The sequence below is a fragment of the Pituophis catenifer genome, unplaced genomic scaffold (genome assembly GCF_029215685.1).
Source record: "Pituophis catenifer annectens isolate HBS135680 unplaced genomic scaffold, rPitCat1.0.hap2 SCAF_2, whole genome shotgun sequence".
Lineage (NCBI taxonomy): Eukaryota > Metazoa > Chordata > Lepidosauria > Squamata > Colubridae > Pituophis > Pituophis catenifer.
The window spans coordinates 156471159-156499038 of NW_027256882.1; the positions used below are offsets into that span (position 1 = coordinate 156471159).

The window sequence follows — 27880 nt, forward strand, 5'->3', positions numbered from 1 at the left end:
CCCAGGGTTCTTTTTATTAACGTTGTCAACTGCTCTTTTGGCTCCATTGATTTCTTTTAATCAGCTTCACTATGACAGATAAATGGTAGATAGATAGATAGATAGATAGATAGATAGATAGATAGATAGATGGATGGATAGGAACAGGGACAGAGAGAGACAGACAGACAGAGACAGACGGAGACAGAGACAACACACAGATGTACTTTTGAGTGAAGCAGCCAGGGGGGTATCTTTCCAAATGCCTTGATGGACGTTGATGTTGGGCTGGATGGTTCCCTCCATCTCAAACTAAATGTGAAGATTATTGTATTTTACCCCTTCTCTCTCTTTCTGGTTTTGGGCAGCCAGTTGCCACTAATGAGTCCAACTCAATGATCCATTTTCATTGAAAAAAAAAACACTGATAATTTTGTTCTCGGGAAAAAAAATTGTTCTCAAGGCTGGACTTGAATTGACCAAATTTTTAAAAAGAGAATAAAAATCAAAAAAAAAAAAAAGATTCACTAGAATATCTGTAAAAATGACCATGTATCAATAATGAAAAATTGGTGGGAACACAGAGGTGAAAAATGAGTTGAAAATGAGCAGGTTAAAATATTGTGACACTTCTGAGTACAAACTGACAATGATTTAACTGTGGTTGAGAAGAAGAAAATGTGGATAACTGATGTGACAATACCAAGGGATAGTAGAATAGAAGACAAAGAACTGGAGAACATTACAAAGTATCAAGAACTAATAATCAAAACTGAATAAATGTGGCATAAAAGTTGTGTCCCAGTGATTATTGGCACACTGGGTACTACACCAAAAAAAAACTGGGCCAGAACTTAAAAATCTGCACTTACCCAAAATTTCCACCTGTCATTTGAAAAAAATCACTGCTTGAATCCACACATATACCTATCCTAATGCTTTATGACTTCCTAGGTTCTTGGGAAGAACTCTGTGTATGAAGGCTAACACCAGTTTTAAAAAACTGTAACTTCACATTGTTGTGAATAGGCAATAATAAAAAACTTGGGAGTTTGCATTTAAAGAATATTCATTGGCTTTATCAGTTCCTCATCACAGAAACAGGAAAGCAATTGCTTCGTGCCCTGATCATCCCTTAGCTGGATTATTGCAACAGTCTCTTAGCAGGTCACCTAACATTTTTATTTATTGGATGATCTGGATAATGTGTGCTATTCTGGACCTTTCCTGAATTAATCCTTCCTTTCCTCTATCAGTGGTTATCCTGTTTTCCCCAAAATAAGACATCCCCTGATAAACCCAATCGAGCTTTTGAGCTCATGGCAATGAGGCCAAGTGCTTATTTCAGGGTTCAAAAAAAATGTAAGACAGGGTCTTATTTTTGGGAAAACATGGTAAGTATTTATGAAAAGTACCAACTCTAATTGCTGGCTAACTCATTGGATCTTGCCTTTTGGCTGTCAGGTTTTCCCAGGCACATCTACCATATTTTTCGAATATAAGATGCACCTATCTTTTTTGGTGAGGAAAAGAAGAAAAAAAAAAATCTCCCTCTGCCTCTGAGCAATTTTGCCATTGCAGCAAACAGCAAACTGCCTGCTTTACTTTCATTTTCGTTTTCAGCATAGCTTGATTAGCACAAGGAAAAAAAATATCTGCTCCAGCAATTTACCTCTTTGCAGCAAGCAGCAGAGCCCTGCACAAAACAGCTGAGAGCAAATCAGCTGAGAGTCGGGAGGCCGATCCAATCAACTTGTGCTAATTAGGCTGTGCTGAAGTTGAAAGGAGCTGTTTTTTCTTGCTGTTTGCTTGCAAGGAGGTAACTGCTCCAAGGCAGTGGCCAAAGGGTGGGGGCCAGTGGGTGGGTGGGACTACATTTAGTGTATAAGATGCACCTAAATGTTCACCCCCTTTTAGGGGGAAAAAGGTGCGTCTTATACTCCGAAAAATACGGTACTTAACTGGAAAATCTGATGGTAGCTCCTCTCTGTGAACATTTAGCTATGGGTGAATGGTACCACTTCACACTAAAATTGTGACATCAGATTTGAGATTTTTTTTTCTCATTTGAATGCCAACCCTCTAGAACCAACTGCTGCCAGAGCTATGCCCAGAAGTTTAAGCATTTGAAACAGTGCTAAAACCTTCCTTTTTTATGGGATTTTTTTCAAGCTGGTTTAAATATTAATTATTTGGGCAAAAATGTTTTGTTATTTAGATCTGACTTCTAATGCCTATTTTAACAGATATGGGCTAGTTACTGAGTCTTTATATAGTAGTTGTGACCTTAATTGCAGGATAGGGAGTTACCGTACTAATGTCTCGACATTGTTTTATTATTTTGTATGGTGCCCTTTTTTTACAGGTACAAGAAAAACACTACTATTCTTGCTGCTGCTCCTGCTTCTATTACTTTACATTTTTGTTCCTCTGGAAAGGGACCAATTCACCCACACCGTTATAGTATTTTCTCACCTGGAACCCCAGGAGGTGTCTTGATATATTTGCCATTGAAGTGGGTGATGATAGCTTCACACTTTTCTGTAGACTCCATCCTGGGGAAGCAATGACAAGAAATTGTCCATGAAGCTGGAATGGAGAAAATGCCAAATGTTTCTGTTCAGGAATAAGTACCCTGTTTCCCCCAAAATAAGACATCCCCTGATAATAAGCCCAGCCGGGCTTTTGAGCACATGGTAATAAAGCCAAGCGCTTATTTCAGGGTTCCAAAAAATATAAGACAGGGTCTTATTTTCGGGGAAACACGGTAGGGAGAAGAATGTGCTCGGTAACAAATGTTGTGGAATTCCAAGTCCCTCAGACATGGGCAACACCCAGGAGGGATGATTGGACAACCTCAGCAAGACGTCTAGATCACCTGCTCCTAATCAATGGGACCTGCAGCTCAAAATATACTAGATGTGAGCATTACCGACTCATAATTCCTATGGAGAAATTAATCCATTTATATACTTTGCTGAACTGAAGAGGAGCTGAACTGAAAAACAGCTCCATGTCAATTCCAATTCATGTCAACACGCATCTTCAAGTTGTCAAGATTGAGAAGCAGTGCTTTAAATGGCCCTGCTTCGATTTGAAGAAGCATTTCCCAATCTCATCAGCTTTAAGATGAGTGGACTTCAACTCCCAGAATTCACCAGCCATCAAGCCAGTTGGGGAAATCTGGAAGTTGAAATCTTCAACTACACATCAACACAAAGTTGCTGAGGTTGAGAAACACTGATTTAGAGGACTTTGCAGAGAGGAAGAGACAGGGACATTGGGATGAGTCCTTAAGGGAGAACCCTGTAATCAGAAATCCAGGTACTTAACTTTCTGTTATGCTCAGAGACTTGTGATAAGCATCAGTGTTTGGAAAAGGTAGATAGGAATTAACAATCCGCGTGATTCTTCTAGAATCTCCTAATCAAGTTTCATCAAAGCCAACAGATCAAATTTGGAAAATTTATGTGATAGCTAAGCTATAATTCTTTGGGGAGATTTACAAAAAATGAATCCAAGTATGCAAAATCTGACATCAGAATTAACCTGGACTTGCAAACCAATCCACTGGTTTTGAAATGTAGCCGTTTCCCAATCATTAGCGGGATATTAACTTAGGACTCCAAGTACTGTAGTTCCAATATTTCAAGGAGCTTTCAAAATGCTGGCCTGTGTTTCCACATGGCTCTGCTATGATGATTAGACACCTCATTTTCTTGTTATCCCTTTTGGCTCTCAAATGCTTCATCTAAGGACTCAGGAAAAATATTTTAGAACTATAGCATTTGATAGAAAGCGGGGGCGGGGGGGGGCAAAGCGGCTTTGACAGAGAGAGAAATAAGTGTTTTAGTTTCTCTCCTCTCTTGATGAGGACCAACCTCATCCATTACAACCAGCTGTAAGGAACAGGAATACGTAATTAATCAACCGGTGCTGATTCTACCTAACATCCAAGTTTACTTCTTCAGGTAGGAAGGAAATAAATATGGAGGAGCCAGGAAGTGTCTGCTGCAATGTGACAATCTACCAGTAGGGGGCAATGTAAGACAGAAGAGAATGGTCAAACTAACTCAGGAAAGGGAGAATGTGGAACTAAACTGCCCACCCAGGTGGATGCCTGAGCAGCTTGGATGTACACACCTATACCTAAAAATAATTCTACACTACAGATCTTTAGCAGTGATCTTGGATTAGGAACCAAATGCATACAGATGTATTTTCTTCCTTCTTAGCAACAACGCTCAACAACATTGTGAATCAGGAAGCTGTAGGCTCAAGGGTGCTTCTGCCTTGTTCAGCTTTCCTGTTCTACATCAAGCCGTTTCTAAATCACTAGTTTTCTGCTACCAGTTTTTCTCCCCTTCCCTCTCAAACAATTAACTAAATATCTTATCTAAATATCTAAATTGCTTAATGCATTGTAAGCCACCCTGAGTCTCCGGAGAAGGGCGGAGGAGGGCGGCATATAAATTGAACCAATAAATAAATAAATAAATAAATCTTGCTTCTACCTAAGGCTAAACTGAAGACTGAACAGCAGTTGGGTGCCAAGGGAAAAGCAAATGAGGTAGCCTACGGCTTTATAATCCACATCAAAACATCTGGCCCACAAGTTAGCCACATGTTGTAAGGCTTTAGGACAGACGAAGCGCCCACCGAAGTTCAGCTTTTTCTGTCTGCCAACCAAATATGGAAAGGAATCATTTTGAGTATTGATACTCTACCATCTTTCGCTGTAGCCTATCTTAATCTTTTAGGAACATTTGGTGATATAGTAATGGCACTTTTAGGGGAACGAGAAACGGAAAGACACACTGGTAATAAACCCAACATACAGCGAGCTAAAATAATACGGTTTCAGAGACAGGTAGAAAAACTTGCATAGAAAAGCCAAGTGTCCATATGTAGTCCCAGGGAACTAACTCAGAAGAAGAGTGTGGCTACAGCTATCCCAACCCTAAAACTTAGGGAATAGGGCATGGAACTGTAAAAAGGCAAATGCCCATCATCGCCTTAAACCAAGAGGGAAATATTTGCAAACGCTCAGCATATTTGCACATGCTCCATGCGTAAGGGAATATTTAGCCCAGCAAATTTCTGTGCAGGTATTTCTACAGAAAACCATCCTTGGGCAAAGGAATGGCTCAAGGTGCTTGCTCACATACGGGATGTGAATGGATCACATTTTGTAGGGTTCCCCGAGTGAACATAGAGGCTATGCCAGTTTGTCCTTTTAAGCAAGCACTACTGTGTAGAGCTGAAGAAGTGTACCATTAAACCAAACCATCCCCAAACCTGGTCCCAGCCATCCTGCCTGACCTGGCAAAGCCAACTCCTCGGCTGGTGCCGCTGGCATCACGTAGAATACGTGTAGAGATGACTTGTCCGAATGGTTTCAGCATCGACTCCAATTCAGCCTCATCCATGCCCAAAGGCAAGTTTGACAGGTAGAGGTTGGTAGGATCCTGCTCCTGTTGCTATGGAAACAAGAAGTCAGGCTGTTGCCTAGCAATAGTCCATCCCATCCCGGGGACGCATTCCTTTGGACTCTCCCTTCCCTTCCTGAACGGTGTCACCTGCCTCCGTTGAGATGCTTGCTGCCTCTCTTTCTCTAGGCATACCGAGGCCTTTCCATCTATAAAGAGAACTCAACGTATTATCTCGGTAGAGAGCCCGGCTTCTGCTCTGAGCAACCCCACTGGGGAGACTCACTGCTGTGAAGCAGAATGAAGAGAAGCTGAAACATTGGAAGGATCCAGCATCCAAGGAGAGCAAGTGAGGCAGCAAACATGGCCTGTTGGCTACATCACATACACAAGTGTGCTAACTGCACACTGGGAATGACATACATGCCCTACATGCATGTGGGAACGCTGTGTGTTCTTTCCAAATAGATATATACTCGGATTGTCAAAGACAATCCCACTGCTGGCCATGGCTTTAATTTACCAAAATGTAGAGGATCACAGGTTTCCCCAGTGTAATTCCCCAATTACACAGATTACAGTGTAATTTACTCTTAGTAAATCCAAATCTACTGGAGTACTGGAGTACAACATCTGCCACCTATCAAATGTGAAGATATTCTTGGGCTAAGAGAGCATTACTTATTTCTTATACAGAACCACAATGATGGAGCTCTCTACTTCGAGTAGTAACTTATTTAGTCTACAGAACAGTGGACCCCAATCTTTCTGTGGATCGGCACTGGCGGGAGGGAGGGGAGGGGAGAGAAGATGGTTTTCTGCATATGCCCACCGCTTGCATGGCCCAGTTCCTAAGGGGCCACGGCCTGGTTCCCAAAGGGCCGCGGACTGGTACTGGGTCATGGACCCTTGCTAAAGAAAGCTTTCTCTCTCTCTCTCTCTCTCTCTCTCTCTCTCTCTCTCTCTCTCTCTCTCTCTTTCTCTTTCTTCTCTTTCTCTCTCTCTCTCTCTGTTGGGAGGAGAAAGAGGAACTGTAGCTTGTTTCAATATCAAAATTGCCGGCTGGTTCAAAGCAACCAACCCCAACCAAATGGCAGCACCCTAATTTCCGGAACATCTCCCAATATATCTGGAAAGCACCAGCTTGGGGAAAGCGGAATTAAAATGATCAGCAAGATACAAAGTGTGTTTTTTTAAAAAAGAATTAATACATCATATAACTGAACAATTTATTTTCAGTCACTGACACCTCTAGTTTTAAAGACTTTTTTTTGTTGTGTGTGGGGGGGGGGAAGTAGTCTTTTCCCAGAGAATTTGGGAAAGGAATCATGGCCTGACCAAGTGAGATGGAGTAATACTGGAAATTATTCTGGGATTCCAAGGCCAGGATGTTGAACTTAATGGATAAATAATCCGATCTGCTATGGTAGAATCTCACGTAACAGCTGGAGTCTGATTCCCATTCCAATAATACTAAGGTACGTTAGCTGTGGATGTTGCTCGTCTGCTTTAGGCCTTAACTGAATGATGGCTTGAATAGAAAACCCACGTTTATGCAGAATTCACCACCAGCTCTACTCGTAGGGACTGTCCCCAGCATCACCACTCCCAACCAGATGGAGTGAAGCATCAGTGGTACCCTTGAAATACTGGGTAACACAGTAATGCTGGAGAATGTACTCTGGCGAAAAGCATCTCCATCATGGCCAGGTTATGAGAAGGGTCTTGCGTCAACAGGGCTAAATCACAAGGTGCATCTTGTTGGTGTAGGACTAGAAGTATAACTGTGATGATTTGAGTCAGGCACTTTCCCAGTCTTGTTCATGGAAGTGAGGAGTGTCCTGCTATGCAGGGCTGCAGCTCAAGGCTTACCTTGGCCATCTGGGCTTGAACCCCACTGGCCTTGAGTGCGGTCACGGCTTTCTGAGCTGCTGTGGGGCTGTCAAAATCCACGAAGCCATATCCTGAATGTTCAAGGAAAGGAAAGGTAAGTCTTATTGGCCTCGGAGGTTCCGTTTCCAGCTTGTACAGGTAGTCCTCGACTTACAACAGTTTGTTTACTGACCAAAGTTACGACGTCACTGAAAATAAGTGTCGTATGACCGTTTTTCACACTTAGGACCATTGCAGCATCGCCATGGTCACAAATTGAATGCTTGACAACTGACTCATATTTATGACGCTTGCAATGTCCTGGGAATCACGTGATCCCCTTTTACGACCTTCAGACAAGCAAAGCCAATGGGGAAGCCAGTTTCACTTTAACGACCGTGTTACTAACTTAACGATTGCAGTGATTCACCGGACAACTGTGGCAAGAAAAAGTCGTAAAATGGGGCACACGTTTCACTTAGCAACATAACGTTTTGGGCTCAATTGCAGCCGTACATTGAGGACTACCCGTATAGAGGATCCTTCCTACAGCCCGGGTGAGTAGCGGAGAGACTCACCTCTGCAGAGGAGAAGGGCCCTTCTGCCTCACCCACCTATTTTACATTCTCAGCTGCACCACACCCTCTAGCACACCACAAACAGCAATCATTTTTGAGGGGCAAGGCTCATGTTATCTGTCGGGTTAGCAAACATTGGCACGGAAGCCAGAGAAGGAGGATCTGCCTCACCGTTAAGCCATACAGACTGCAGGACTCCCTTTCTCTTCTTCCTCTTCCCACCCCTCCTCCTCCTCCTTCAGCTTGTACTCTGAGTGGAGGCTCCATCTTTTTTTTTTCCTTCTCCCCAGCAATGTCTGGCATTTCAGGAATGCAACTCCTCCCCCCCACAACGATCACCCTCATGCCAATAAACCATCCCCACCTTCAGACTGAGCCCCTCCTCCCTCAGGATGCTTGGCTCTAGAATCCGATTCTGAAGCTGTCCTGTGCCCCCCCCCCCCCCCAGCCTTACCTGGGTTTCAACTTTGCCAGCCTCAAAGCTGTGGAAGGAAGAAACCCTCTTTTGGAGAGATTAAATTCTTAGGCCACTGCAAAGAGGTGTGTGTGTCGGGGGGGGGGGGGTGTGTATGATATAAGGATTTAGCGAACAGGACAGCTCTGCACTCCCCCTTTGAGGAACCCCCCCCCCAAACAAACCCCACACATTATCCAGACTCTGATTCAGGTCCTGCGGATACCACATAATATACTCCATACGAGAGGAAAATCCAGGCTGAGCTCACCTTTGCATTTATTGGTTGTTTTATCCAGGATGGCCTTGGTGGAGACAATTTTGCCGTATCTGTAAGTACAGAAAAGCATCAAGGTAAGGGATAGAACAAGCGCAGCAATTAAAGCAAATTTGAGAAATGGATACAATGGTCCTAACTATCTTCCCTGGAAATACTTCTCCTTCATTGACTCTTCCCCAAACCCCCACCCAAGATGACTGAAAAATAACAGTTTTTCTCTATTCAGGAATTAGAGCTGCTTTGCAATTAACCGCAGGACAAGCAGGGTCCACTACTGGTGAGAAAAGAATGTTTCGCGGGTGATATTTGGCCCTTGGTTTCCCACCCATATCCTACAGAAGAATGGTAAATTCTTCACCATAACAGCCAAGAAGCTGAAAGTGGCTAGAAAAGTTTGTTCAGATTTGTGTAGTCCCCTGGATATCTCTGTCTCTGTCACATATTTGTACACTTACGACTTATATACCGCTTCACAGTGCTTTACAGCCCTCTCTAAGCGGTTTACAGAGTCAGCCCATTGCCCCCAACAATCTGGGTCCTCATTTTACCGACCTCAGAAGGATGGAAGGCTCAATCAACCTTGAGCCTGATGAGATTCAAACTGCCAAACTTGCTGGTAATCAGCAGTCAGCAGAAGTAGCCTGCAGTACTGCATTCTAACCACTGTGCCACCACAGCTCATGTCTGTGAAGAAGCCCTTAGCCAGGAAGGTGAACGAAACAAACAAAAAATGGTAACTAATATAAATTACATCTAGCACAGCCCTCATCTCTACTATGCATTTTTTAATAGGAGAAGACCTATAGGTGCCTCTGTTTGGAGAGAACCTGACAAATCAGTTGCTTCCTTTTGGGGAGGGGATAAAAAGAAAAAGCTACTGGGTCTCCAAATGGATTGCCATGACATTAGAATATATAGCTGGAAGACATCAGGGAAGTGAGAGTGGGTGGCCCATCTTGACCAGTGGTTAGTAAAGAGCCCAATAGGTTCACAGATACGGAGCAGCCTTATAGATAACTCAGCTGTCAAAGAGGTATCACTAATTAACTGCAGGCTCTTCCAATTGCAAAGACATTAGGCCACTAGTTCTGACAGCAAATGAATGGCAAAGTGACACTGGATTTCACTTGAATTGGATTACAGATAGTCCTCAATTTATAATCATTCATTTAGTGACTGTTTGATGTTACGACGACACTGAAAAAGGTCACTTACAACCAGTCTTCATGATTACAACTGTCACAAGATCCCCACAGTCACGTGATCAAAATTTGGGTGCTTGGCACATAGTTACAACAGTTGTAGCATCCCGGGGTCGCCCGGTTGCCATTTGCATCTTTCCTAGCCAGTTTCCCACAAGCAAAGTCAATGGGAGAAGGCAGATTTGCTTAAGGACCACATATAACTCATTTAACGACCGCAGCGATTTGCTTAACAAACTGTGGCCAAAAAAAAAGTTGTACCCTCAGATGTGACTCACTTAACGTCCACCTGGCTTAGAAATGAGATTCTGGTTCCAACTGGGCTTGCAAATTGAAGACTACCGGTAGGCTAGGACAGTTTGGTGAGGTAAGCCATACCCCACGGCTTTTGAGGAGTGAGAGCTACAGAGAGCTCAGTGATACAAACAGGAAGGAGACTGGTGGCTATGCACCAGCCTGAAGCTGAACTTCCATTTTTGAATGGGAATTTTGTGTTTTTTAATATAAATCCTATTCCACCCTCGAGTGTCTCCAAACGGTGGGAAATCGTGTTGCTCAAATTCAGTAATCAAGCAGTCAGTATTTGGTAGCATGGTCAGACATGAAGAAGCTTCTTGGATGAGAAGCAAAACGTCTTCAAAGAAAAACCAGAAAGTCCAATTGCCTCTTGAAAAAAGCACCTTTGGGACAACCATGATCTGGATGACTGAGAATCTCTGTAGACTTCCAGAAACTGTGTTAGTTGAGGTTACCCATCTCTGCACTAGAGAACATTCGAAGTTGGTGCGTCCAATAATTTATACTGTGCACGGTAGAATGACTTTTGTGATATTTGAGGTTTAGCTTTGAAAGGAAAAGAAAACTGCACACTCCTAATTACAATTTACAAATAAAATGTCAAACTCTGGAAGATGGGCAGTTCCTCACCAGATTTGAAATTCCAGTCTTGCACAATACAGTCCCAGAAGTACAGAATGCTGAGTCTGGGTGGTAGAACACTTCCATAGATATATATAAAAGCCTGAATGTTGTCCTTACAGGAGCCTATATTAAAATCTCAAAAGGTGAGAGCTGGGAATATTAAAATAGCAAAGGCACAGCTGAGGTTCTCACCAGTCCTTGAGCTAGCAGAAAACTATACCAGCATAACATAAGCTGCCTCTGGTGATCTCTATCCTGCCACAGATACGATGTTGACAAATGGTGCTGGTTCTTATTAATAAGCAAGCACGACACACTAAAAACAGGGATTAATATGTTTTCTACTGACTTTTATTCCTTCCCCTCTCCAGGCATCACAAAGTCAGAAATTTTCTGAGAGTGAGAGCAATTGACCAATGGAACAGCTTGCCTTCAGAAGTTGTGGGAGCTTCATCACTGGAAGCTTTCAAGAAGAGAATGGATTGCCACCTGTCAGAAATGCTGTAGGGTCTCCTGCTTGGGCAGGGGGTTGGACTAGATGACCTACAAGGTCCCTTCCAACTCTGTTAATCTGTAATCTAAGAAGCGGGAAAAATGCTTGTGGGTGAGGTATGAGGCAGAGGCAACTTTTGACTGAGGACTAAATAAGTGAGCAGGGCTACCTGTGAAAACTTGCTTTGGTTTTGCACGCACATTTTGTACAGGTGCCGTCAAAGGGAGCCCAAATATCAATTGGCTCAAGCTCATTTCAAATATGGGTTTAGAGCTGTTCTAGCAGGGCACGAAAACTATGTTCAAAAGTGGCCTGGAGAACAGTTCACAGGGAAAATTACACTGGGAAGCAGCCGAGAGAGGGCTGTCTGTCTGTCTCTCCTGCTTCACTATGAAGCCTAGCCCACCCCCACCATTTAGGCTGATACAGATCACCAAACATGGGATCGGAGGGCTGGTACAGGATGAGAGCTCTCCTGCTGCTTAAGCGGAAAGGTTTTTGAAGAAAACGCCCAGGGATTAGAGGAAAGTGGTTATGCCATCTCGCCCTTTAGGGGTGACCTCACGGCAACACTAACCAAACAGCTAGGGAATGATATCAGACACCTCCCGTGTCAAAACCAGCTTACCAAATGCTTTAAGAGGTAAGTAAGATTTTTAACTCTGGACCAGCTAAGGACAATTTTGAACTGCTTCAGGTACAAATCCTGGAGGGGAGGAAAGGAAAAGCAGCAGCACCAAGACCGGGCCAGGAAAGATGGTTACTAGGATATGCTCCTAACCCAGTTTCCCATGGAAGTGAAAAAAAGAGGGAATGGTTATCCCCGCATCCTCTGAATAGTTCTGGGACAATTAGAAACAGCCTTGGTGGTGTAATCATTTGCTAAGAATGGCTCTAATAGCCCTTTTCTTTTAAACCCCTTCATTAGCTTCCTTATCGCTATCTTGCAAGGGAAGTCACAGTTATGCATGCAATTCCTTGGTCCAGTCTTTCTAAGACCGTCTTAAATTCCTCCAACCTATTACAAAAAAGAAAACAAACCAACCCCGGTGTGAGCCCTGAATTAGTTTCCCTTTAAAAATAGCCAGCGGACTCTGGCTCTCTTCCCCTCCCCCAAGTGCTGAGCCCTACAGAGTCCATCCCAGCTGCCCTCTGACCCCACCCGCGATGCTTCCTGTTCACCCCGAGCAGGATTTCCTGCCCAGGGAAGGACAAGCCCAGGAAATCCGACCGGCGCCAAGAACAGCCAAGTCCTGGCGCCTCCCAGCCCCGGACTCAGGGGAGTCCAGCTGCAGGGTTTCAGAGTGAGATGAATCATACTGAATGCTGTGGTTGTGGTCAGACCTCCAATGCAGGGAGGGGGGAAGTTTCTATTGCTTTGCAGATGTGGGAATGAAGGCACAAAGGGAGGAGGGCACCGGACACAAATGTTGCAAGATAGGGGCAGAATCAGGAATGCCGCCCAGAATTCCCAGATCCCAGCTCCTGCCAGTATTAAGCTCTGGACTTGTTTCCTTCCCTTCCCTTTGGTCCTCCCCAAGCTCTCCGCCGCTGGTTGCAGCTCTCATCCATGATCCCTTCTCTCACACATTCCTGGTATGAAGTAGGCGTGTTTGTCAAGTGTGGCTTTGGGGCCAGATCCAGCATTCCAGACTGGGGTGAGCTGAGGTAAAGGAGGAACAGCCCCCTGCCCACCCACCCCTCCTGGCCTCCTAGTTTCAAGTACTATATAGCTTTGCTCCGTCTCCTTCAGGCAAGGCTCGGAGACGGAAGAGTAGAGCAAACCCTGGCAGGCAATTAGGGAGCCACAGACTTCACAACGTCAATATGTTGCTGCAGGCAATGTGTACGTGACTGCACTCTACTTAGCCCCCTCTAACTCTTTTTTCCCTTTTTTTCTTTCCCCTGGAAGTCACTTTCAGAACTCTTTAGCTGGGAGTCAGGCGCCTTCCCATTACTGTTTAGATAACTTTGGCAAATCAGGAGGATACCAAAGCAACACTGATTATTAGTCAAGGTTGGAGTATTGCACTGAGCTTCTGGAAGATGTGGGAGTTCAATACAGCAGATAGCACTAAGATCTTAGGCTTTTGATAGCCTTAAAACAAGGACACTGAATTACAGATTTCCATGAGTATCCAAGAAACAGGTGAGCCACAGCAATAGCAGCACTCCAAAACCTGAATCCTACAAATAATGACCTTCCTGTTCAGGCTGTACTTCAGTTCAGGAGACCCAGAGCAGAAGGGCTGAATTCAGGCCAGCTTCCCATCCTTACAAAGAAGGACATGGTCCTTCACCAAAGTGACAGAAAGAGCTAGGATAGTGCTTACATTTATTTTATTTTTTGACTTCTCACCCAAAATATCCTAAATGGCCCAGGTAGAACAATGTCAAGCTGTGGTCCATACATTTTCAGGTTTGGCTCCAGTTTAAGTTGTGGAATAGGGATAGGAAAGGAAAATGGGTGAAGAACCGTAGGGAGGAGATAGGAGAATAAGGCAAAGGAATAATAAACATTCCTGATTCCGATCTTTTTGAAGAAAGAGCTGCTAAATCTGTAGGCAAACTTGACTTGCCCTGGTTTGTTGGAAAACAGTCCGGAATTGATCCCCACAATAGCTGGGTGATCACTGAATCTCTGAGAGTTCTAGATTTGTGGAAAGCTTAAATGTCTTCAATTTTAGTGACATGACTAAATCTCTTTCTGCTTTCTCTTAAGTCTTTCCTTCTGGCCCATGAAGCCCTCCAGACATCAACATAGATAACCTCATGGCTTCAACATAAGGCACATGATGTGAAAGTGGCTTAATGCCTATGTTTCTTAGTAAATCATACATTTGGCTTGTTGCCACATCACTTGAGTCCATCTACCTTAGCAGGGAGAAGGAACATACTTTCTCCAAGAGCCTGATCCAACCCTGATCCAATAAGGCACAACCTTGCCACTAGCCCCCAAACATGTACAAATATTTTTGTACATGCTATGTCTCACATGACTGCCTTCATGTTGCCATAACAAGAGACTTCATTCATCCTTAGCTGTACTAGTGTTACAGAACTATTTTCTTTCTTCCCCCCCCCCCCCCAGCTCTATCCAAGGGCTGCTTCACTAGGATTGTGAGGACTTGTCACCTGGAGGAAGTCAGGGACTGCAGTGGATTGAAAGAGCAAGTTGTACAGACAGGATAGGGATTAGCAACAGGGATACACATTACATGCCAGTGTAGTTTTTTTGCTGAATTCAGGAAGGGTGGATAGCATTCAGTAGCACCATGAAGGGTAGGGGTAAGAGGAAGTCTTAGCCATAGCACTAGCAATAGCACTTACGACTTATATACCACTTCACAGTGCTTTACAGCCCTCTCTAAGCAGTTTACAGAGTCAGTCTATTGCTCCCAACAATCTGGCTCCTCATTTTACCTGCCTCGGAAGGATGGAAGGCTGAGTCAACCTTGAGCCTGGTGAGATTTGAACTGCCAAATTGCAGGCAGTACTGCACTCTAACCACTGTGCCACCATGGGGGGGTGGGGGGGGCGTACTGGAGAAGACCGCTATGTTCAATTCCCACCGGCAACAGAATACCACAGACCAATGTGTAGCTGTAAGCACACAACATTTAGGCACCCCTGGATCATTTACTTCCAACCCTAGGATTGACCATCAATGTTTCTTGGATTATGGTAACTTACGGTTGGCAGAGCTTGACGAGATCCTGATCAGTGGTACCAGGATGCAGGCCCCGGATGTACAAGTTTGTTTTGCTCAGCTGGTCCCCGCCACCTCCGCCACCACCTGGCCCGCTGCTGCTGCTGCTGCTACTATTGTTGTTGCAGCTGCCACTGGGGCTTGGAGGTGCCATCTGCTGGGCCACTGAGACATAAGGCTGCATGGCAAAGGAGAGAGAACTCGTTAAAATGGCTGTTGGGGGACAGGCAAGGCAAAAACAGCTAGTAAGACAACGCTCCATTGTAGATGACGGAGACACAGTGAGCAGGGTGGAATTCCCACTGCACTGTCTAATTTTTCTTTTCAGTTCTTCACAAACGGGCAACTTTGACCTCTCATCATGATGAGCATAAAGAAACTGCAAGTTATATATGCAGAATGCCTTGCTGAAAAGGTGGAAGATAAGAAGAATTGTCTTGTCTCCTTTTGGTACAAAGACCCCAGCTTACTGGGTCTGCATCAAAGGGAGAGACCCTTGGGACAAGGGATTCTTCTGTTCTGCTTCCTAGAGGTGGAAGCCTTCACAAGTTAAATACAATTAAAACACACAATTGTTAAGATCAGATCAGGGCAGAGGGGTTTTGCTTCCTCTGAGAGTTTCAAGCCCTTTCCTCCTCTGAGGACTACAATCCCCTCACACCACCCATCCCTGCCCCAAAGCGGTCCCTGATCAATTGCCTTCAGTCCCCGGAAGGGGAGAAGTAAGGAGGTTTCCTCATCCAGGATGATCAGAAGTTCCACCCTCCCGATGGATCTGAACCCCTGAATGTAACAAAGGCCCCCAAACACTGCCACCATCAGAGAGGATAGTATAAAAGGAAGGGGGGAAAAAAACAGCCTTGCTATCATTGGTCAAGACACTTTTGATGTCATAATCAAAGTCAGCAAGTAAATTTGGTTAGAACATTCTCAGCTTGGACTCTTTTTACAGACAATTCTTGTCTCTGTGCAATGAACGTAGAGCTTTTGCGTTCATGTTTCAGAAGAACAAGGGCTCTTCCATCCCAAAACCACCCCAATTTTCAGGACCCAAAGAGCAATTTTGCTGCAGAACTTTAGCTTTCTGCCTAGCGTAGTCATTCTTATTGGTGAGTGTGATGGCCCCGTTGAATATTGTTGCTTTTAATATAGTGATCTTGCATCAAACCATAATAAGCTCTATTTAGGTTTGACTTAAGCATGTTGTAGAAATCCAGCAATTTCTGGTTGGTTAAGCCATAGTTTCTGGCTTCTCACCTTATACAAATCCATCCAATTGTGTTTCAGTACACCAGATTTAAATCAAGTATAGCTTAATGCAAGGTGTGAATGCCACTGGTGGTTAATGTTCAATATGATCTATAAAGCCAAAGGATGCAGCTTGTCCATACAAGTTTGTTTATGGGACCATCTCTACAGTTTTAGGAAGCAAATACTCTGATGCACCATTCTGTTGCCACTAGCGTGTGACTGGCCCTAATCTGGCAGTAAATACAAATAAATTTACTTTGCCAGATAATTCTGGGAATTTTGTAGTTCTAAGAAAGAGCACTAACCATCACTTACCGGTAACTTAATACACAGCACATCAAAATACAATTTCCAGGATTTGGGGAGGCAGGGGAACTTTAAACACTATAAATCCAATATATACTTGTAGTGAAAATATCTTTTATCTTTTAAGGGTTTTTTTGTTAAAAAAAAAAAAACCTGGACAATCTCTTGGGAGACGTTAAAATGCAAATAATATTCATATCTGAAATGGTTACCTGGCCAATATGGAGTGGGGGGTGAGGGGAGAGATTTTGCATCTATTCAGACATCAAGCAACATTAGCTTCAAAAGTCAGGTGATTATTCTTTTCACAGTATAATCCTAGCAGTGCCTGCTAACATCTGCGAATCAGACTGATTTTAAAGGCCCAGAAGCAGAGTTCATTCTCATTGCAAGCACTTTCCTATTCTTATATACTTCGGTTTACTTTTAAGTACGGTATTTTCAGAGCTACGATTTTTGTCAAGTTCACTTGCTTGTCCAAATGGTCGTTTGGACTCTTTCTAAGATCCCTGTATCCCGTTATTCCTCATGCACTTTTTTTTTTTTTTACAAGGTCCTCCGATTGTGGGAAGCAGAGGAGGAGATGCAAAGGGAAGAAGGTGGAGCTTTTCCAAGTTATTTCTCCGCTTCGGGGCATGTGCAGGACAAGTCCAGATGTACATATGTTTGGCTGTGCATGAAGAGGCTGCACTCCCAACCTTCCCTTGCAAAGTGCTGTTGAAGTCACTGAGTCTGCCCTACCCACAGGGACACTCGGGGTGGAGTACTTCTATTGCAAAACTGCTCAGCTATTCAGCAGGCCTGGCTCGACACTCAAGAGAGGCCATAGGCTGGGATCAGAAGGGGCTTTAAAGGAAGAAAAGCAGAATCAGAATGGATACGAAACTGAGAAGTAGGCCACGGCCTACATGTGTCCTGCTCCATGTTAAAAAATAAAAGCAGAACAGTTTTTGGCTTCTCATTTGGCTACCACACTTTGATTACAGGCAGTCCTCGGCTTACAACCATTCTTTTAACCACCATTCAGAAGTTACAAAGGCTCTGAAAAAAGTAACTTATGACCGTCCCAAAGGTGCTTTTTTTTCATGAGGCAACTGGACTTTCTGGTTTTTCTTTGAAGACGTTTCGCTTCTCATCCAAGAAGCTTCTTCAGCTCTGAGAAGTGAAACGTCTTCAAAGAAAAACCAGAAAGTCCAGTTGCCTCATGAAAAAAAAGCACCTTTGGGACAACCATGACCTGGATGACTGAGAATCTCCAGAGACATTTAACTTATGACCGGTTTTCACATTATGACTGTTGCAACAGCCCCACGGTCACGTAATCAAAACTCAAACACTTGGCAAAATAGCATGTATTTATTTATAGTGGTTGCAGGTTCCCAGGGTTGTGTGATTATCTTTTGCAACCTTCCGACAGGCAAAGTCAATGTGGAAGCCAGACTCACTTTAACAACTACATTACTAACTTAACTGCAGTGACTGACTTAACAACGGGGGCAAGAAAGATAATGGGGCAAAATTCACGTAACATGCAACTCTCTTGCTCAATTGTGGTTGCAAGTCAAGGAATATTTCTACATGGCTATAAATCTACTAAAGAGAACTGGAATGACTACTTTAATTTATATTTTAATTTACAGGCATCCATTGATAAATAATGGATACTCCTTTGTGAACATTGTACTAAAGCTTCAAATTTCCAATTAAAACCTTAGTTTAAAACAAAGGTTTGACTTCAATAAATTAACGTAGCGATGGTACCTTTACTCTTAAGGGACAACTCAAATTAAATTTCAAAATAGGATAAGGACAGACCACAATAAAATAAAACAACTAGAAATTGTAAAAATATAGAACTAACTGGCTAAATAAATAAGTTAGTAAAAATGAAAGGAATAAAATATTTAAAATAAAAAGAATTAAATATCTAAATTTTAATTCAGTTGCAACTAAAAATTTGAGCTATTTCCGTAATGAGTCTAATATATTTAATTTTAGACATCAATGAATGAATACAAGTTTATTAACTATCACTGACTGTTACTTAGCACTGTAAAATACTAAGATTACAGTTTTAAAATTCTATCCAAGCCATAAGTTTCTAAACAGGGAAAACTAAACAACTGCCTGCTAAATAGAATTACTGTTTCTATTGGCCACACCTGGAGGCCACTCTTAAGTTCTGCTCGCCAGGATAGAGCAAGACTGGCCTTCGATTTGCTAGGACTGGATGCTGAAAGAAGTTAAATTAAAATTTTAATGCTAATTTGGCAGAAAAGTCAATACAGAAGGATATGTATAATTGATAATTGATTTTTTTCCAAGGTACCTGAGTATAAACCATTTTATATGAATCTTTTCTTAAAGAAGCTAAAAGTAGGACAGTTTGTGTGATTGATACAAAAGTTTTTTTGAGTTTGGGGCACAAAATATTGATAAAGTCTTTGTTCCTTGGCATGCCTTCATTACTGATTTTTGGAGTAGAGTTTGGATTCTTTTGTAAATCTAACTTGAGAGTCTTATTTCTGATAGACAGAATTTTCTCAAAGCCAGTCAAGACCAAATATTACATGAAAATTTGAGAAGATTTAGATCAGGCTTAATTTCTATTAGCCATAAACACATACAGTTATCTTGGATAATCAATAAGATTACCATGTTTCCCTGAAAATAAGACCGGGCTTTATATTAATTTTTGCAGACGCATTAGGGCTTATTTTCTGGTTAGGTCTTATTTTTGGGGAAATATGGTACTAAATGCATCCATCTGGCTGACAATCTTAATTGGGGCTTATTGGGGGGGGTGTATTACAAGCATCCTGAAAAATCATGCTATGACTTATTTTCCAGTTGGGTCTTATTTTCGGGGAAACAGGGTAACTTGACGAAATGTAATCAATAATCTCACAGCCTATCAAATCAGTGGTCAGTAAAAGAAGACAGAAAAAATAGAAATCAATAGCTAAACATGAATTTTCTTAATGTACAGTTGATATATTCTGTGCTTCCATGGCTCAAAATAAGGGATTATTTAACAATTCATATACAAGCTTGAGATACAGGACTTTTACCCAATTTAGAAGTGCCATCCAATATCTTGGAAGGTCCACAGTGGTACTTGTTTTAGTTACAAAACACTAGCTCTTTGACAGAGGTGATCATCTTTATTCCATTAATATAATATTCAGGGTATATTGTTCTTTTGTTTTTGAATATTTAAAATCTTAGCCCCAGATCAGTGGCACAAGAGGCTTCTTCCTTATACTGCTAGCTGGCCTGCAATTAGGAAATATAAGCAGTAACTGAATAAGATGAAATCATGATGGGGTATGGGGATGTGTGAATATATCAACTGTGCCTGAACTTGATTGAGATATGAATAATCCAGTATATTGAAGACTTACTATATGTTTGCTCTGTCCAAACATAGTCCCCCAAACTATAACAATGGATTGTTATCTCGGGGTTGTTGTGAACTATAATCTTCGCATCAGGCCCATTCCTATTAACAATGGAGGAATAATGCTAATTATTGATCAGGCGGCAAAATTACCATAAACCATTGTCTCCATTTGTAATATAAACCACAATTGCAGATTTGTCACAAATAATTTCTCACAATCCCCTCCAACATGCTATTGACACTATTTTTAAAAGATGTATTCTGAACAATTTGACCAAAAGAAAACCTAAATTAAAAAAGAGTGCAGCCTTTCTCTATAGCTATTGTTAAGTTGGCCTGGGCATGTTTGCTGTCTCATCTCACTTTTTCTGATAAAGTCTTGGAGTAAATCCACTGATTTTTTAAAGCACTTCCAGGGGAAGGGACATTTAAAATACCCTCTCAGCAGGATGGATTTGATTTAAATCGAGTTGATTTAAATCACAATTTAAATCATGATTTAAATCACTAGTAAAAAGGCTTGATTTAAATCAACTCGATTTAAATCATAATTTTTAAAGAGCAACTGCCATCTCTGCTACTCCTTTGACCCACTGTTGACTCACCGATAGTCCCAGTGTTGCAGAATATACAGCCTCATGCTACATAACTAAGCTCCATTTCATGCTGAATAAACTAAATTATTTATGTATCTTAAATAGAAAACTATCTTACAATAGATTTTTACCCCAAAAGTTTTTTATTAAAATAAATTCAATAAAAATCAAAAAAATCCGAATTAAATCAAAAAAATCCGATTTAAATTTTAAAAAATCTGATTTTTTTGATTTTTTTTAAAAAAATCATTGATTTTTATCCACCCTGCCTCTCAGTGCTGATGAAGAAGAAGATTAATCAGTCATACAGAAAGAGAGAAGCTCTAGCCAGCGACATTTTTTTCTATTTAAAAAGCTAGCCAATTTCTCTATTCTTTCAAATCAATCTTTTGGATGATACCCTTTCTTTGCCCAGCATGCCACCATCTCTAGTTCTTCAACCAGTTTTTACTGCTGTAGAAAGTCAACGGGAACTAAATCTCCCAGCAGTCCAATCTAGCAAGTGATGGGGAGGGTTGCAATTCAGCAAATTTCTGCAACTCCCCAATGGGAGATCGTAGGCATCTTTTTCCTGCTATGTCTGCATGATGTCACATTCCTCTCATCCCCACCCCTTAAGCGAGGCAGGCATGAAGATCCCTTAGCTGAACAGGTTTTGAAATATTTTCCCCCTCTTGATCTGGCCCTGTCCAAGAACTGCCTCAAGGTGTATAAAACCTGTTAGGCTGAAGGAAGGCAGGGGACTGCAGAGACTTGAAACAGAGACAATAGAGACAGGATAGGGATTGCCAATAGGATGCATATTTCACACAAGCATAGTTTTTTGCTGACTCAACAATGGCCAGAGAACATTTCAATTCAGCGGGCGAGAAAAGCCCCAGAAAGATGGTGACATGGGTGTCTATTATACTGATTGCTAGACCGTGGGCCGATAGAGAAGGCTGTGAATGCATTATTATTCAAATCCAGCTGAGGTTCTTTCAGTAAATGAAACATTCACATTTCTTACAATGTTTAAAAAGAGAGGAAAATAAACAAAAAAATGTATGGGTAGTCCTCGACTTCAACAGTTCATTTAGTGACCGTTCAAAGTTACAACGGCACTGAAAATGTGACTTATGACCATTTTTCAGTGTTACGACCTTTGCTGCATCCCCATGATCATGTAATCAAAATTCAGATGCTTGACAACTGGTTCATATTTATGACTGTTGCTGTATCCCTTTTTGCGACCTTCTGACAAGCAACGGGGAAGCCAGATTCACTTAAAAAACTGGGTTACTAACTTAAAAACGGCGGTAATTCACTTAACAACAATGGCAAGAAAGGTCGTAAAAGGGGGTAAAACTCACTGAACAAATGACTCACTTAACAACAGAAAGTTTGGGCTCAATTGTAGTCATAAGTTGAGGACTACCTGTAATTAGTAAATAGAAACATATAAAATGTATAAAATTCCAGTGCAGAATAGGCATTAAACCCAGACTATATACAAAATTATGTGTGTTACATCAGGGGTAGGCAAATGTGGCCCTTTTACAACCTGTGGACTTCAACTCCCAGAATTCCTGGCTATCTCAGGAATTCTGGGAGTTGAAGTCTACAGGTTGTAAAAGGGCCACATTTGCCCACCCCTGCGTTACATATATAGGATGTGTTTGTGTGTATCTAAGATTTAGGTACCCAGCCCAGAAGATTCAGCCTGTAGTCCCAGAAAAGTTTGCTTTACTCCAAAATTCAGAACAGTCCCACATAAATCCATGTTCTTTTAAGGGAAGGAGATTATTCATGCCTTTCCCCCATTGAAGAAAAGACCTTCAAATACATAAGAAAACATTTTCCTATTTATACAGTCAGTGACACTAAAAAAAATTCTATCTAGGTTACTTGTAGATACGCTGTAACAGCACTTCACAGAAGATTGGCTGGTAATTCAGAAAGGTAACCACCGCACATCCCAAAGGCCTCAGTGGGAAAAGCTTAGTGACTGATTTAAAATGGAACAAATGGTTGGGGTTTTTTTTTTCTATGGAAGCCTTGCAGCTTGCTGACAGGAGGCCAACTGGAGCTTTATGAAATCTTCAGGCTAAGCCCTGTCAAAAGAAAGATATAACCAATATTTCCTCTTGGAATTCCTATGTCCGGGCTCATAGTTTTGGACAGGATCTCCCTTGTGCCAATCCATATTTTCCAAGGACAGGATGAGGAAGTATAAATGAACATCCACAAGGTCAGCCGTTTTATAAAACAACACAACTATCTCACATACTCGACAGGCTCAGCTCAAGATCTATGCTTAACTATTTCATCAGCCACTGGCCTGACAGCTTAGCATTCCTCAAAGGAGCGTGAATTCCCCTTCTCAGCCATATAGATCCGTCTCACCTGAGCAGTCCTTAGATGGCCAGCTTTGATGAAGCAGCTTGAGCTCTAAAGCATTTGTAACAACTTCATTATTATCTCCATCCTGGTAAATACTGTAACGCTCTCTACATGGGGCTCCCCTTGAGGAGCACCCAGAGGCTCCAACTGGTCCAGAATGCGGCCGCACGGGTGATTACAGGAGCAACATGGCGCTCCCATATAACACCTCTCCTGCGCGAGCTGCACTGGCTCCCGGTGGTCTTCCGGGTGCGCTTCAAGGTGTTGGTTCTCACCTTTAAAGCGCTCCATGGCTTAGGGCCAGGGTATTTACGAGACCGCCTTCTGCTACTGATAACCTCCCACCGGCCAATACGCTCTCACAGAGAGGGCCTCCTCAGGGTGCTGTCAGTCAAGCAATGTCGGCTCGCGGCCCCCAGAGGGAGAGCCTTTTCTGTGGGGGCACCCGCCCTCTGGAATGAGCTTCCTCCCGGAATACGACTGATCCCAGATCTCCGCACTTTCCGTAAGGCCCTGAAGACGTTTTTATTTCAACAAGCCGGCCTAGCCTAATTAGGTTTTTTATGGGTTAGTTTTAATTGTATAGCTTTGGGGTTTTAAATTGGGGGCCGATTGATTTAATTTATTTTAGCTATCTTAACTTTTATATTATATGTATTTTAATTTCGGCTGTTCACCGCCATGAGTCCCTAGGGGGAGAAGGATGATATATATATATATATATATATAAATAAATAAATCAGAGCATTTATCAGGGGCAATAGCCTTGCAAAACCAAGAGAAGCCCACTGCATGTCATGGTTTTAGTGTCCTAAGCTAACATAGGTGCCCCCTTTTCAGGAAGGGTGGACAGATGGACCGATCAGTGGTTGCTAAGGGGAAGCAAAAGACAGATCTAGGAGAGTCAACTTGAAATGGACACCAACTAGCTGGATGCATTCCTAGGACAAGCCATCTGTTGTTCAAATTCTTGGACTATTCTCTACCTAGTTCTCAAGATTGTTAAGAGCACTTTACATTCAAGATCCGTACCTTAAAGACTTGAAAGGAAAGAGTATGAGATACCCATATGTTACGGCAAAGAAAAGGGGTTTTTTTTTCCCCCCCAAAAATTGTAAACATACCCAACGGAATGTTCTCCTTTGGCAAATTAGGGAGTACAGAGTTTCTCTTCCCGTAAAGTTTAGTCTGTTTTCCAATGGGTGCACGGATGAATTAACCCAGTAGGATGAAAAGGAAGCATTGCTCCAAATGGACAAATGATGGCTTACATTAACACATATACTTTGAAGAGTGGCAGCTCTAACAGCATTATTTGCTCCAGTATCTAAATAAATATGAACTCTAATGCCACAAAGAAGAAAAATTATAGGGCTTTCCTAGGGATGGCCCCCCGCGCAGTGGAATTTTCCACCTGATGGAGATCTACAAGACCACTTCTCTTGCAGGCCGAAAATAGAACAATCGTCTAAGAGGAGAACTCTTTAACAGGTGCTTTAACCACACTGCATACACATCTTCCCAATGGAACTGACAGATGCATAGACAAATGAAATGCTAGCTCAGCTGTCTTGGCCCATCCCCTTCATTTGTTGGCAAGATGCCTGTTCCAACCTGCTTTGCTGATTCTCTATTGTCTCCCCCAGCGAGAGACAGTCATCCAAATGTCTGGTGGGAGCCATCTTTTAGCTTCATATGGATGGATGTAATGAAAAGAAGTTGTGTATTTATTTTCCTAATAGTGGCTTTGAGGAAAGGGACTATTTTCCTTAGAGAAATGGATAGGAGTTTTTAAAAAAGCAACACCACTCCGAAACAGGTTAAACTCCACCATTCCAACTATAGAAGTGCTAAAAGGACACATTCACACAACCAAATTAGCAAAACACCAGAATTCTGGCCACTTGCACAAGTTTTTTTCCAGCTGACTGGTTTCACGTCTTTCAGGACTCAAGAAACCTCATGTTCCAGAAGGAAGATAGATTGTATTATTACTTCTTGTTATCTCATTTTAAATTCAAGACCAGTCTCAAGAATCCAAAACCTCTGAAAAAAATAGATGTGGACACATCTTTTCTATTTTTGTAAATTATACCCTGCACATTCAATATAAGTGTATTCTCCCACAATGTTTAACAACTTCATAAAACAAAATACATATACTGTGTTTCCCCGAAAATAAGACCCTGCCTTATATTTTTTTGAACCCCGAAATATTTATTTATTTATTTATTTTATTCGATTTCTATACCGCCCTAGTCCCAAAGGACTCAGGGCGGTGCACAGCCAAACAATAAAACACATCAATACAAAATTTAAAAGTAGAATAAAATCAAATTAAATAATTTTGGCTCCGACAAATTTAAAACCCCGAACTATTTAAAACCAATTTTAAAATTGAATGTATAAAATACTAAAAGATATTTAAAATTAAAAATCTTTTATGAAAGAGGGAGAAAATTAGGCCAGGCCCGCCTGGTGAAATAATAAGGTCTTTAAAGCGCGGCGGAAGGTGCGCAGATCCGGGATGCTCCGTATCTCTGGGGGGAGCTCGTTCCAGATAGTAGGTGCCCCCACAGAGAAGGCTCTCCCCCTGGGGGCCGCCAGTCGACATTGTTTGGCCGACGGCACCCGGAGGAGCCCCTCTCTATGGGAGCATACCGGCTGGTGGGAGGCTATTGGTGGTAGCAGGCGGTCCTGCATAAGCGCTTGGCCTTATTTTCGGGGAGGTCTTATTATTTTGGGGTGCCTGGAGCAAGATGAGGCTCCTCTTGCCGTCTTACCTGATTTCCAGCTCTGTGTTTAAATATTTTTGGGGAGGGCTTATTTTCGCGGGGAGGCTTATTTTCGTGCATGTGCTCAAAAGCCCAATTGGGCTTATTATCAGGAGATGTCTTATTTTTGGGGAAACAGGGTACCATTTTAAAAAACATGTGACCCTTCCTGATCTAGGGCACTGGGGTTGGTCTTGTTCCAGCTTTTGTCTGCTGGACCTCCGAGCTTTAGCATCCCAAGGGGGAACGATTCTTATTCTGCTAGAATAACAGACTCATATTCTTGCTTGAAGAAATATTCCGATTTAGGTATGATGGAATAGATGGCTCTTCTAAATGTTTTTACTTGAATCAGAAAAGGGTGCTGGTCCACAAACCTGCAAACAGGAACTATATAGCACTTAAGACTATAGTTCTTCAAATTCCTCACCATCAGCTGTAGTAGCTGCTGCTACTGAAGCTAGTATCCAAAAACATTTAGAGGGCAGCAGGTTTTCTTGAGCTATCAAAATCGTGAAAGATAAACATCGAAAGGCGTCTTACTTTCTCTTTTGAATTTTGTTAGCATCATTTTCAGGTGTATCTCCAGATCTTCTGCTGAGTTTAATCCTAGGAGCTTTCCTCTCCATGCAATTTTGCTGACAGCAACAAAAGACAAGACAAGCACAAGAGCAACCCTGCAAGCTGAAGTCACTGCTCTTAGCATGAGCTTGTCCTTTGCAAGGTTAAGCTAAATTTTGCAGTGGGTCAGCTGGTATTATTTAGAAATAAAACATGGGAAGCTATATTAGGGATGTGAACTCAAATTAATATAATGGACTTACATTTATGCCAGGAGTCCACAACCTTTCAGGCAGCTGAGCACATCTGGAATTTGGAAGCCGTGTGGGGATATTCTACCTTTTCATAAAACTGCTGCTAGGGCAATTATAAACAATTGCAAAGCACTGATTTGCCAAACTGCTACCTTTGTCTACTCCTGCAGGATTCTTTCTACTGCTCCAGATTAGCTTTATGCTTGGAGGGATGGGGAGATTTCAAAGCACTGTTCAAAGCACTGGGTTTTAGCTCTCTGTTGTTTTTACTTTCCAAGAAACCTTACGGGGCTCACAGGTATTCCTGGAAATCATAATGATGCCAAAGGCTGGCAGTTTGTTTTCTGCACAAGGCAAGGAGCCAACAGGCACAATGTTCAGCAATCAGCTCTGCAGATTGTATTCTGAAGACAAAACATGATGGGCACACGCCATCTATCATGCACTCCCCTTCCTCAAGTTTCAAAAGTACAAAAAAAATGTACCAGGCAGGACCCTTTCAGATTCCCTTTTTAATCAGCTGGCAGAATATATATCTGCTGCTGGCACTTTGAGTCATGCAGCCATTATGCCATCGCTAATGTGATGTATGCGGCTCCCTTCTCTGTCAATTTCTCTAACAAGGAAACATCACTGTTACTTTAAAATCCATCACAGGCCACCATTACTAGTAGGCAGAGTAGCTCAGCCAGGGTTCTTTGGCCAAAGTGGATGATCTATTTCATTGTGAAGGAAATTCTTGCACATTGCTCACCCCCATTGCTGTTCAACTGTTATGGGAAAAGAGTGGAGTTAAGAGGTGAAATGCTACCGGTTCGCACTGGTTCAGGTGAACTGGTAGTGATAAAAATTACAGGTTCAGCCCAACTGGTAGTAAGAAAACCAGTATTTCCAACTATTAGCTCTGCCGCGCGATTTAAAATCACTAGAAAGCAGGAAACCCTGCTTTATAGTGAATCTAAATTGTGTGGCGCAGCCATTACCTCCCCATCGCTGTTCTACTTACCTTCCGAAGTCTTTTTGCGCACGAAACGCGCATTTGGTGTGTACCGTGCATGTGCTTGCATGCACCATGCGTTTGATGTGTGCTGTGCATGTGCGCACAGCATGTGTTTGGTGTGCACTGTGCATGCGCGTGAAGCGTGCGTTTGGTGTGCAATGTACATGCGCACTCAGCGTGCGTTTGGCACGCACCACACATGTGCAGCCAGCGAACCGATGGCAAACCAGTTCAGATTTCACCACTGGTGGAGTTGTACATTGGAAACTCACCTCCAATAGCCTGGTTGTGTATGTGTATCACAGAGCAGATTTTCACTCTCCTAGTTTACTAACAAGCCACCACAAACACAGCCAATGAGAAAGGCAAGGCCTTTGAAAGCAAGGTCAGCCACACGATTCATCTGGCTGTAATTTTGGAACCATGGTGAACATAC

The 27880-nt window shown here is 42.4% G+C and overlaps 1 protein-coding gene and 1 long non-coding RNA gene across 5 annotated transcripts in view; one reads left to right on the plus strand and one right to left on the minus strand.

The window, feature by feature from the left end:
- The window catches only part of RBMS2 (RNA binding motif single stranded interacting protein 2), a 68688-nt gene that overhangs the window by 12222 nt on the left and 28586 nt on the right, over positions 1-27880 (minus strand). For 3 of the 4 annotated variants that reach the window (XM_070937828.1, XM_070937830.1, XM_070937827.1), the window contains exons 2-6: positions 14902-15095; positions 8584-8642; positions 7281-7372; positions 5302-5459; positions 2455-2534 (exon numbers count right to left, since the gene is read on the minus strand). In XM_070937828.1, the coding sequence (XP_070793929.1) occupies positions 2455-2534; positions 5302-5459; positions 7281-7372; positions 8584-8642; positions 14902-15095 (583 nt within the window). Of the gene's footprint in view, positions 1-2454; positions 2535-5301; positions 5460-7280; positions 7373-8583; positions 8643-14901; positions 15096-19878; positions 19977-27880 lie in introns of all 4 variants that reach the window. The other variant, XM_070937829.1, reaches the window with a different exon arrangement.
- LOC139312768 (uncharacterized) lies at positions 12427-17358 on the plus strand. Its single transcript, XR_011600030.1, has 3 exons — positions 12427-12512; positions 13121-13357; positions 17028-17358. It is a non-coding gene; the product is annotated as an uncharacterized lncRNA (long non-coding RNA).